Source organism: Pseudophryne corroboree, chromosome 10 (genome assembly GCF_028390025.1).
Source record: "Pseudophryne corroboree isolate aPseCor3 chromosome 10, aPseCor3.hap2, whole genome shotgun sequence".
Taxonomy (NCBI): domain Eukaryota; kingdom Metazoa; phylum Chordata; class Amphibia; order Anura; family Myobatrachidae; genus Pseudophryne; species Pseudophryne corroboree.
In genome coordinates, this window is record NC_086453.1 from 373,266,829 (window position 1) to 373,279,447 (window position 12,619).

At 44.8% G+C, this 12,619-nt stretch overlaps 1 protein-coding gene across 1 annotated transcript in view; it reads right to left on the bottom strand.

The window, feature by feature from the left end:
• The window catches only part of HEPACAM (hepatic and glial cell adhesion molecule), a 182,609-nt gene extending 171,214 nt beyond the window's left edge, over nt 1–11,395 (bottom strand). The window contains exons 1-2 of the mRNA XM_063943754.1: nt 11,205–11,395; nt 4,792–5,133 (exon numbers count right to left, since the gene is read on the bottom strand). Of these exons, the coding sequence (XP_063799824.1) occupies nt 4,792–5,133; nt 11,205–11,319 (457 nt within the window). The 5' untranslated portion in view covers nt 11,320–11,395. The remainder of the gene's footprint in view (nt 1–4,791; nt 5,134–11,204) is intronic.
• Between the last annotated feature and the right edge of the window lie 1,224 nt (nt 11,396–12,619).

The window sequence follows — 12,619 nt, forward strand, 5'->3', positions numbered from 1 at the left end:
ATGTAGGGAATTGAGCAGGTCACTGGCTGACGAAGAGCATACCACTTCATCTCGGATCTTATCAATCTTCTCCTTGAAGTAGGAAGCAAGATCTTGCGCCTTGAGAGTGGCTGGTGGGTTGGGTGAGGGAGGGTTCAGAGGTGATTTACTTGTACTAAAAAGTTGCTTTGGGTTTGAGGCTTGGGCAGAGATTAGAGTTTTTTAAATATGTTTGTTTGGCAGTGTCCAGGGCATTACGATAGGAGTGGTAAATAGTCTTACACGTGAGGAGTCGCTTGAAATACAAGATTTACGCTACTGACTTTAGCCATTTTAAAAAAACTAGCTTTTTTCGCCTGCGAAAAACACAGGATGTGGGATAATTTCCTGGATCCATGTGTTTTCATGATTGCGGAAAAATGGCACTTATCACAAATGGCACTTATCACTGAGTAGAAGTCCAGATAAGCACTAGATGCAGGAGGCACTCCTAGAGATGGGAATCCGACTCCAACCCCCTAGAAATAACCGCAGTATATGGCAGCCAACGGGTGCAGGTTTGGAAGGCAGGAATGCAGAAGATTGCTAAGCAGGGCACAGGTGAGAAGCCGGCAACTGCGCAGGAGCCTACTGAGCAGAGTATAGGTGAGACTGGCAGATGAACCGATACTTGTTGAGGCTGAGCAGGGAAATGCAGATGCCGGCAAATGTGCACAAGATCATTTTGCAGAGTACTGGCAACAGGTGGCAACTGTAGAAGTCCACACACAGGAGTACAGCAATAGGTAACAAGAACCGTTCACAAATGACTGAAGCCTGGGGACCAGGAACTATCTCAGAAGGAAGTTATTGCTCTGGCAATGTGCTGTACTCAGGAACAGGTTTAAATAGCCCGTAGTGGAACTCCATAGGCTGCCAGAATCATGTGAGCACAGCTGCAGCGCATGGATTGGACAGGAGAGTCATGGAGAAATCCAAGATGGCCACAACCATGCAATCGGCCAATTTGTTTAGATGCTGTGGAGAGTGGGAATGCTGAGAGGATGTTTAGACTGTGAAATCTCTTTTTACAATACCATTTGGCCCTGGTGTTGATATGTCTTACTTGGATTATCACAAAAGCCGCCTCCTCCCCACTAAATCTTGGTTAAGCCAGCTTACAGATCCCCATCCCCAAGGAAACTGGCCTGACCAAGCGGTAAACTGACTCTTAACGTTGCTGGAAACTATCGGGCAGTGGAGTATTATTTATCTTCCTCTGTAATATGCCAGCAATAACATACTGTTATCACATAAGCTATAAGCTATATAAATGCCTACTTTCTGACGAGGTCAGGAATATATCAATCGATCTGTCTCTATGTTTTGAGTTAAACATTAAGCAGGGTTTAACCACTTAACTGACGATTTATTTCGCAAAAAAACGCTCCGAAATTGTCGGGTTTTTTTATGAGTGAATTAGGTGAAGAACATGACTTTAACCCTATCCCAAATGATTTTAGTTAAAAAAAAAGGAAAAAATATATATTTTTTTGATTTTTTGTGTAAAATATTTCCCCCCCAAACATCAAAACATCGATCGGGAACATCGCGACCATCGGAACATCGTTGTGTGAGGTGAGACACACACAGGACTGCATCTCCCCATGTAGGTCGTGTGAGGTGAGAACACACAGGACTGTACCTCCCATGTACTGTAGGCCTATGTAGGTTGTGTGAGGTTAGAGACACACAACACTGTACCTCCCATGTACTGCAGGCCTGTGGAAGTTGTGTGAGGTAAGAGACATACGGGAATGTACCTCCCCGTGTAGGTCGTGTGAGGTTAGAGACACACGGGACTGTGCCTCCCATGTAGGTCGTGTGAGGTTAGAGACACACACAGGACTGTGTCTCCCATGTACTGTAGGCCTGTGTAGGTTGTGTGAGGTTAGAGACACACAGGATTGTACCTCCCATGTACTGTAGGCCTGTGTAGGTTGTATGAGGTTAGAGACACACAAGACTGTACCTCCCATGTACTGTAGGCCTGTGTAGGTTGTGTGAGGAAAGAGACACACAGGACTGTACCTCCCATGTACTGTAGGACTGTGTAGGTTGTGTGAGGTAAGAGACCCACAGGAATGTAACTCCCCATGTAGGTCGTGTGAGGTTAGAGACACACAGGACTGTATCTCGCATGTACTGTAGGCCTGTGTAGATTGTGTGAGGTTAAAGACATACAGGACTGTACCTCCCCATGTAGGTCGTGTGAGGTTAGAGACACACAAGACTGTATCTCCCATTTACTGTAGGCCTGTGTAGGGTGTGTGAGGTAAGAGACACACAGGACTGTACCTCCCCATGTAGGTCGTGTGTGATTAGAGACACACAGGACTGTATCTCCCATGTACTGTAGGCCTGTGTAGGTTGTGTGAGGTTAAAGACATACAGGACTGTACCTCCCCATGTAGGTCGTGTGAGGTTAGAGACACACAAGACTGTATCTCCCATTTACTGTAGGCCTGTGTAGGGTGTGTGAGGTAAGAGACACACAGCACTGTACCTCCCATGTACTGTAGGCCTGTGTAGATCGTGCAAGGTTAGAGACACACTGGACTGTACCTCCCATATACTGTAGGCCTGTGTAGGTTGTGTGTTGTTAGAGACACACAGGACTGTACCTCCCATGTACTGTAGGCCTGTGTAGGGTGTGTGAGGTTAGAGACACACAGGACTGTACCTCCCATGTACTGTAGGCCGGTGTAGGTTGTGTGTGGTTAGAGACACACAGGACTGTACCTCCCATATACTGTAGGCCTGTGTAGGTTGTGTGAGGTTAGAGACACACAGGACTGTACCTCCCATGTACTGTAGGCCTGTGTAGGTTGTGTGAGGTTAGAGACACACAGGACTGTATCTTCCATGTACTGTAGGCCTGTGTAGGTTGTGTGAGGTTAGAGACACACAGCACTGTACCTCCTATGTACTGTAGGCCTGTGTAGGTTGTGTGAGGTTATAGACACACAGGACTGTACCTCCCATATACTGTAGGCCTGTGTAGGTTGTGTGAGGTTAGAGACACACAGGACTGTATCTCCCATGTACTGTAGGCCTGTGTAGGTTGTGTGTGGTTAGAGACACACAGGACTGTACCTCCCATGTACTGTAGGCCTGTGTAGATCGTGCAAGGTTAGAGACACACATGACTGTATCCCCCGTGTAGGTCGTGTGAGGTTAGAGACACACAGCACTGTACCTCCCATGTACTGTAGGCCTGTGTAGGTCGTGTGAGGTTAGAGACACACAGGACTGTACCTCCCCATGTACTGTAGGCCGGTGTAGGTTGTGTGTGGTTAGAGACACACAGGACTGTACCTCCCATGTACTGTAGGCCTGTGTAGGTTGTGTGAGGTCAGAGGCGCACAGGACTGTACCTCCCATGTACTGTAGGCCTGTGTAGGTTGTGTGAGGTTAGAGACACACAGGACTGTATCTTCCATGTACTGTAGGCCTGTGTAGGTTGTGTGAGGTTAGAGACACACAGGACTGAATCCCCCATGTAGGTCATGTGAGGTTAGAGACACACAGGACTGTACCTCCCATGTACTGTAGGCCTGTGTAGGTTGTGTGAAGTTAGAGGCATACAGGACTGTACCTCCCATGTACTGTAGGCCTGTGTAGGGTGTGTGAGGTTAGAGACACACAGGACTGTATCTTCCATGTACTGTAGGCCGGTGTAGGTTGTGTGTGGTTAGAGACACACAGGACTGTACCTCCCATGTACTGTAGGCCTGTGTAGGTTGTGTGAGGTCAGAGGCGCACAGGACTGTACTTCCCATATACTGTAGGCCTGTGTAGATTGTGTGAGGTTAGAGACACACAGGACTGTACCTCCCATATACTGTAGGCCTGTGTAGGTTGTGTGAGGTTAGAAACACACAGGACTGTACCTCCCATATACTGTAGGCCTGTGTAGGTTGTGTGAGGTTAGAGACACACAGGACTGTACCTCCCATATACTGTAGGCCTGTGTAGGTTGTGTGAGGTTAGAGACACACAGGACTGTACCTCCCATATACTGTAGGCCTGTGTAGGTTGTGTGATGTTAGAGACACACAGGACTGTACCTCCCATGTACTGTAGGCCTGTGTAGGTTGTGTGAGGTTAGAGACACACAGGACTGTATCTCCCATGTACTGTAGGCCTGTGTAGGTTGTGTGAGGTAAGAGACACACAGGTCTGTACCTCCCATGCACTGTAGGCCTGTGTAGGTTGCGTGAGGTTAGAGACACACAGGACTGTACCTCCAATATACTGTAGGCCTGTGTAGGTTGTGGGAGGTGAGAGACACACAGGACTGTACCTCCAATATACTGTAGGCCTGTGTAGGTTGTGTGAGGTTAGAGACACACAGGACTGTACCTCCCATGCACTGTAGGCCTGTCTAGGTTGTGTGAGGTTAGAGACACACAGGACTGTATCTCCCATGTACTGTAGGCCTGTCTAGGTTGTGTGAGGTTAGAGACACACAGGACTGTACCTCCCATATACTGTAGGCCTCTGTAGGTTGTGTGAGGTTAGAGACACACAGGACTGTACCTCCCATGTACTGTAGGCCTAAGCTGTGTTGGTGAGACTGTAAAATGCACTGTTACCAGTAAGCTAAGTGATTGGGAAGTGAGCTAACATGTGCTTCACACTGAAGAGCTGCATTGAGAATCTCCTGTCCAGTGCAACCCTGCAGAATGGACTCTACATTCTCTCACTTATAAAACGAATAGTCCCACAGTGCTCGGCATAAAGAGAGCAGTGGTGAGATGAGACACCTACCATCCACAGTGAGGCTGATGGACTTTTCTCCAGTGAAGGTGTCATCAGTGATGGAGATCTCCACTTCATAGGTCCCCTCGTCCGACAGGAGGAGGTTGCTGATCAGGAGTGAGCCATTCTCAAAGATTTGTATCCGATCTTTGTAGTCCACGCGCAAATTCCCTATGATTTCCGTGCCGACGGACTGCACCACCGTTATGGCCTTCTCCCTCTTCACTTGCCATTTCACCACTGGTTTATCGCTGCTCCCACTGCTGTACTGGACAGAGAGAAGTGCCGACTTGCCGTATGTACCATGGATGTGTTGGATGTGGCTGGTGATGTTGACAACCTCAACGAGATCTGCAAGAGAAGACACGATGAGGAAGACAGTCTTGGTGGTGAAGGTCTGGAAGCTGGGGTCCCACCTCCTTCTCTAGGGATCCTGGTCCAGACTGTGCACTTGAATTATATTTTATACATATGTCAGACTGGAGCATGAAGGGCCTACCGGGGGAATGCAGTGTTAGGGGCCCATGCATAGGGTTGTGGCCAGCCACCACATTGGTTTACATAACCATTAGCGACTGCATGGGCTGGGCCCTTGATATATATACTGTACAGTCAATATTGCGAGTGCATGCATGATAATGTAGCAGATTAATAACAGCAATGCATGATAGAGAATACACCATAGTCCTGTGCATTATAATGGAACATATGCATAATGTATAATTCAAGTGCAGAGTCTGGAACCTCTTCCCTAGAGGAGGAGGAGGGCCTCCGGGCAGTAGGGCCCACCGGGGGGGTTCCCCTGTTCCCCTGTGGGCCAGTCCGACCCTGGAGGTGAGATATACAGATTGCTGGCAGAACAGGGACAGAGCCAGTCACCTCCCCTCTGCTTTTGGGACTGAACACAATTGTTTTGTAATAAGAAATCACCAGTATAGTGTGTGAATAACTCTTCCTGCACCAGTGACTCCGCTCAATGGGCACAGCCTAGAGACTCTCCCTGCAGCCGAGACCACGCAGCGTGCCATCCATTACCGTCTGCAATAACTGAGTCATCTACGGTTCTGTCATAGTGAGTTACTATGGAGATGCAGATTTAACTGCATTCGCGTTTATTAAATAAGTAGCGATTGTGTGTATATGCCAAGCGGCAACTATGGCAAGAAATGCGCAGGTTGGTACCAGTAGCATAAGCACCAGGTTTATGCTGCGCTCATGTTTATAGACGTTTGTAAATATTCAGGGTCTTATCCTGAGTCGGATGCAGCTGCGATGTGGAGCGATGTTTTCCCGTCTGCACATGCGTCCAAGCTGCATTGCGCATGCGCCATGATGTTGTTACTACAGTCACAGATCAGAGATAGAGGCACAGTAGCAGAAACGTACGGGTGTTTCCTTGGCATAAAGTCGCACAACTGCAACTGTAAGAAAAGACTCAACGACGTTCTCCACTGCGTCAGACTCACAATCAGGCTTAACTAATCAAACACCAGTGGCAAACGCAGGATTTGCATGGGGGGGGTTTCCAGAACTGGGTGGAGCCAAGCACGGGGGTGGGGACTGAGGTGACCCAGTATATGCTGGGTCCGTAAAACTAGTGTGTCTGTGTATATATATATATATATATATATATATATACATATCTACACATATATATATACCGTATATACACCTATGTATATATTTATATACATATACACATATACACATAGCATATTAAACATATATATATATATATATATATATACACATACAGTACACGTATATATATGCATGTATATATATCTTATGTTTGTGTGTTTATATGTATGTATGTATGTATATACATGTGTATAATATGTATGCACAAATTGCACATGGATATATATGTACTATAATTAAAATAAAGTAAACTTTTATTAAGCACTTACAAGTGCCACCAGGAAGAAAGCAGGCTGCAGAGGACGCTAGACAGCCATTAATAATACTCATGCAGCAAAAAAAAAAAATTTTTTTTTTCTTTTTTGGGTGGAGGGGAGTTTCTGGGTGCTCGGAAACCCCCCCTGGGTGCGCCACTGAACACAATCACTAAAGAATAATATATACTGTACCAATGTGACGAAGAAAGCACCAATCAGCATCAGCGGTGTCACTGCATCCTTATAATCAGGTGGTCTGCTGGTGACACTGCATACTTATAATCAGGTGGTCTGCTGGTGACACTGCATCCTTATAATCAGGTGGCCTGCTGGTGACTGTCATTATTCAGCATCCTGTCCTAGATCACCTGGAAATCTTGTGGTTTTCTCAGAGGTCTGTGTCCCAATCCCAGTGTGTTCACCATTACGCAGACACACCCTGACTGTACTCAGACTACATTATAATGACCCTTCCTTTCCAAGTTTGCAGCGGAGCACCTGGATATCGCACCCAGCACACAGCAACAGGCATACTTTAGAATGTAAGCTCTCACGAGCAGGGCCCTCTTCCCTCATGTGCTTCTCCTTTCTTACTTTAATAATCTTCAGCTGTACCACATCCAGCAGTCTTCTGCCACCTGATACTTATTCCAGTGTCATCTGCTGATGTTACTATGTTTATTTACCCTGTACTTGTCCTATACTGTCATCAACTGTAAGTTGCTGTTTTCCTGTTTTGATTATTTGATTATGTACTCTGTAATTGGGCGCTGCAGAACCCTTGTGGCGCCATATAAATAAAGGATAATAATAATAATAATACTTTCCTCTCTCTAGAAACACCAGCTTTTGCAACCCTTACCCCCGTACAACAACAAACTTCCCTAGAATTGTGTCCACTCCACCCCTCTATCTCATTTCATAATCGCTGTCGGGGACATGAAATCGCAGCAACTTGCCTGGGCACTTTGGCACAAATACTGGAGCACTTGTGCAAATAGTGATGCATGCCGGGTTAGTATTGCATTCTGCATTGCACTATTTGAGCGTCATAATAAATGGCTTCCTGTGCTAGTGTAGAAGAGCGGCCGTACAGTTCTGTTGCACAACATACAGCCAATTTACTGACAGAGGGGGTTATTCAGAGTTGTTAGTAAACCAAAAAAAGTTAGCAATTGAGCAAAACCATGGGGGGTAATTCTGAGTTGATCGCAGCAGCAAGTTTGTTAGCAATTGGGCAAAACCATGGCCCTCATTCCGAGTTGTTCGCTCGGTATTTTTCATCGCATCGCAGTGAGAATTCTCTTAGTGCGCATGCGTAATGTTCGCACTGCGCATGCGCCAAGTAACTTTACTATGAAGAAAGTAATTTTACTCACGGCTTTTTCATCGCTCCGGCGATCGCATTGTGATTGACAGGAAATGGGTGTTACTGGGCGGATGTATGGCGTTTTAGGGGCGTGTGGCTGGAAACGCTACCGTTTCCGGAAAAAACGCAGGCGTGTCTGGAGAAACGGTGGGAGTGCTTGGCCGAACGCTGGGTGTGTTTCTGACGTCAGCCGGGACCGAAAAGCACTGAACTGATCGCACAGGCAGAGTAAGTCTGGAGTTACTCAGAAACTGCTAACTCGTTTTTGATCGCAAAAATGCGCATACATCGGTCGCACATTTAAGAAGTTTAGATTCACTCCCAGTAGGCGGCGGCTTAGCGTGTGTAACTCTGCTACATTCGCCTTGCGAGCGAACAACTCGGAATGAGGGCCCATGTGCACTGCAGGTGGGACAGATATAACATGTGCAGAGAGAGATAGATTTGGGTGGGTTATATTGTTTCTGTGCAGGGTAAATACTGGCTGCTTTATTTTTACACTGCAATTTACTTTGAATACACCCCACCCAAATCTAACTCTCTCTGCACGTGTTATATCTGCCCCCCCTGCAGTGCACATGGTTTTGCCCAACTGCTGACAAAGTTCCTGCTGCAATCAACTCAGAATTACCCCCCATGTGCAGTGCAGGTGGGGCAGATGTAACATGTGCAGAGTTAGATTTGGGTGCAGTGTGTTCAAACTGAAATCTAAATTGCAGTGTAAAAATAAAGCAGCCAGTATTTACCCTGCACAGAAACAATAACCCACCCAAATCTAACTCTCTCTGCACATGTTACATCTGTCCCACCTGCAGTGCACATGGTTTTGGCCATTAGAGAAAGTTTTTGCTGCTACGATTAGGTCTGAATTATGCCCTAAATCCGCACTGCAACCAGTGACGGAAGACCATCGTATCACATATGCAGTGCAACTTATGCGCATTGCCAAAAAATCCCTCCATTGTATACAGCACCGTCATTGCATCCATCCCTGGATCATGCCTTTAGAGCAGTGTACATTATTACAGTACCAGTAAGTACAGTATATATAACATGTTAGTATAATACATTATTACAGTACCGGTAAGTACAGTATATATAACATGTTAGTATAATACATTATTACAGTACCGGTAAGTACAGTATATATAACATGTTAGTATAATACATTATTACAGTACCAGTAAGTACAGTATATATAACATGTTAGTATAATACATTATTACAGTACCGATAAGTACAGTATATATAACATGTTAGTATAATACATTATTACAGTACCGGTAAGTACAGTATATATAACATGTTAGTATAATACATTATTACAGTACCGGTAAGTACAGTATATATAACATGTTAGTATAATACATTATTACAATACCGGTAAGTACAGTATATATAACATGTTAGTATAATACATTATTACAGTACCAGTAAGTACAGCATATATAACATGTTAGTATAATACATTATTACAGTACCAGTAAGTACAGTATATATAACATGTTAGTATAATACATTATTACAGTACCAGTAAGTACAGTATATATAACATGTTAGTATAATACATTATTACAGTACCGGTAAGTACAGTATATATAACATGTTAGTATAATACATTATTACAGTACCGGTAAGTACAGTATATATAACATGTTAGTATAATACATTATTACAGTACCGGTAAGTACAGTATATATAACATGTTAGTATAATACATTATTACAATACCGGTAAGTACAGTATATATAACATGTTAGTATAATACATTATTACAGTACCAGTAAGTACAGCATATATAACATGTTAGTATAATACATTATTACAGTACCAGTAAGTACAGTATATATAACATGTTAGTATAATACATTATTACAGTACCAGTAAGTACAGTATATATAACATGTTAGTATACTACATTATTACAGTACCAGTAAGTACAGTATATATAACATGTTAGTATAATACATTATTACAGTACCAGTAAGTACAGTATATATAACATGTTAGTATAATATTAGGAACTCGTATACAATATTCACCGATTTGTAGGTAAAAGTTCCCATAACGTGAATATGATTCCTTCCTCCTGTCTTACAGACTGGAATCCCGGCATTTCCCCATGATCACCTCCTATCCATCTAGATTCTGCGTGGATCCCTGGGAACATTTCAGGTGCTTTCTGTAGCACACAAGATGCTATTACTATCCGTACTGTAATAATGAATGACTCCCATTCTGCACTGAAGACGTGGCATTGTCATTCTACAAACACTTTGATATAAGACCTGCGTGGCTCCTATTATCACTATACCTAAGAATGGGGGTCATTCCAAGTTGATCGCTAGCTGCCGTTGTTCGCAGCGCAGCGATGAGGCTAAAAAACGGCACTTCTGCGCATGCGTATGCACCGCAATGCACACGCGCGACGTACGGTTACAACGTCCATTGTAGTTTTGCACAGGTTCTAGCGACGTTTTCATTTGCACTGGCGGCCGCAAGAAGATTGACAGGAAAGGGGCGTTTCTGGGTGTCAACTGAGCGTTTACAGGGAGTGCTTAGAAAAACGCAGGCGTGTCAGTGAAAATGCAGGCGTGGCTGGGTGAATGCTGGGCGGGTGTGTGACGTCAAAAGCCAACTGTCCAACGTTGGATTCATCGCACAGGAAGAGTAAGTCCAGGGCTGGTCATGTTTTGCACAAAATGTTGTTGCAGGCGCTCTGCTGCACAGGCGTTCACACTTCTGCAAAGCGAAAATACACCCCCCGGTGGGCGGCGACAATGCGTTTGCACAGCTGCTAAAAACTGCTAGCGAGCGACCAACTCAGAATGACCCCCAATAAGAGTATAAATAGATAATAATATTCTATTGTCTCTATTATTGCATTATTAGAATGACAGTACTAGCAGCTGAAAAGTATTAGTGGTGATGACATCTCTGTGGGTCCTATAACTTATCGGTGCATTAAAAGTTCCACAAGGATGCACGTTTCATATCATTCCAAAATAGCACCAGTGGTTACATAACTACATGAGAATATGAGAACATTCTGGTCTGGAACAACTTCTGCAGAGATCTGACAATATGCCCCAGATAGCCTGGTATCCTGAGATCTGTACCTGGAGATATATATGAGGCAGACCTCTACGTCTCACCTGTGTACACAGCCAGCAGCCAGAGCAGGTGAAGGAAGGACGGGGAGCTGAGAGTCCGCACTTCGCCCACTCGCTCCCTCTTCATCTTGGTCTGGTCCCCAGGGATGATAAACATGTTTTATCCACGCTGGGCACGTCCCCTTAGTACTGCTTGGTGTTGTGTGCCAGCGTCTGCTGAATAGAGCCGCTTCTGTCCTTTGTTCTCAAGTTCTGCTGGGGTTCTAGCTTGTTTTTCTGCTTTATTTTCACCAATATAACATTATCCTACAAAAGAAACCCCCACACAATCCAAAATACAGGGGAGGAAGCGTGCAAGTCATATTCATGTAATGTAATGTATGCAATAAATTCATTGTCCTGTCATAAAAGCCGAGAAATTCGGAGAATACTGGAAAAGGGTCCCCAGATGTTGTGGAGCGGAAGTCACTGGGCACAGAAATAATTGGCGCTGTCTTACGCTACACATTGTAATGTCCCTGCGTTACAGATCAGCAAATATGTGCATGTACAAATGCAGACATACTTATCCAACTAAATACCCACTACAATGCCGCTAGCCCTAACTTACAGGGATATATATATATATATATATATATATACAGTGCTGATCTACATATAGAGATTCCAATGCCTCTCTCAACCACCCCCCCTCAAATGTTTTCTCAACTACCCCCTTTCCCCCCCATCAAATGTATCATCATAACAGAACCGGTATTGCAGCAGTGCAAGTATATATATATATATATATATATATATATACAGTGCTGATCTACATATAGAGATTCCTATGCCTCTCTCAACCACCACCCCTCAAATGTTTTCTCAACTACCCCCCTTCCCCCCATCAACTCTATTATCATAACAGAACCGGTATTGCAGCAGTGCAAGTACTGCCGCTGCTGTATAAGGATGTAGCGAGAATGCCAGTCTTCCCCACGAGAAGCAGTAGACTCTTACTAATGGTCGGGTCACCTCTGGCTATGCAGTGTTATTGGTGGCAGATACCATTGAAGAAGAAATAATCCCATTCGCTGGCAGAAAGACACAATTTCGCCAGCAGTACAGCTCATTGCCCTTTCTTCTTTAGCTGTTAGTGCTTTGATTCCTGCAGTCAGGTGAATGCACCTATGTGCAAGCAGCCTCTCCCTGTATCAGCAGGGTTATCACTACCTGTTGCTCTAACCTCCATAGCTCTCTCCAGTGCTGATCCCACCTGCAGCCCTAGACCCCTCTGTGATTATCACCCCCCCATCAGGTGAGTGTGCCTCTGATCTTCTGTGTCGCCTCTTCTGCCTATTCCATCTTGTCAGTCTCTTCTTGTTTCTCGCAGGCAAGGACCCCTGTTGTTCTTCTGACTTGTGTCCACATCCTGCTCTTCTGCCCCCTATCCCCATACAGTATGTCTCTTCACGGCG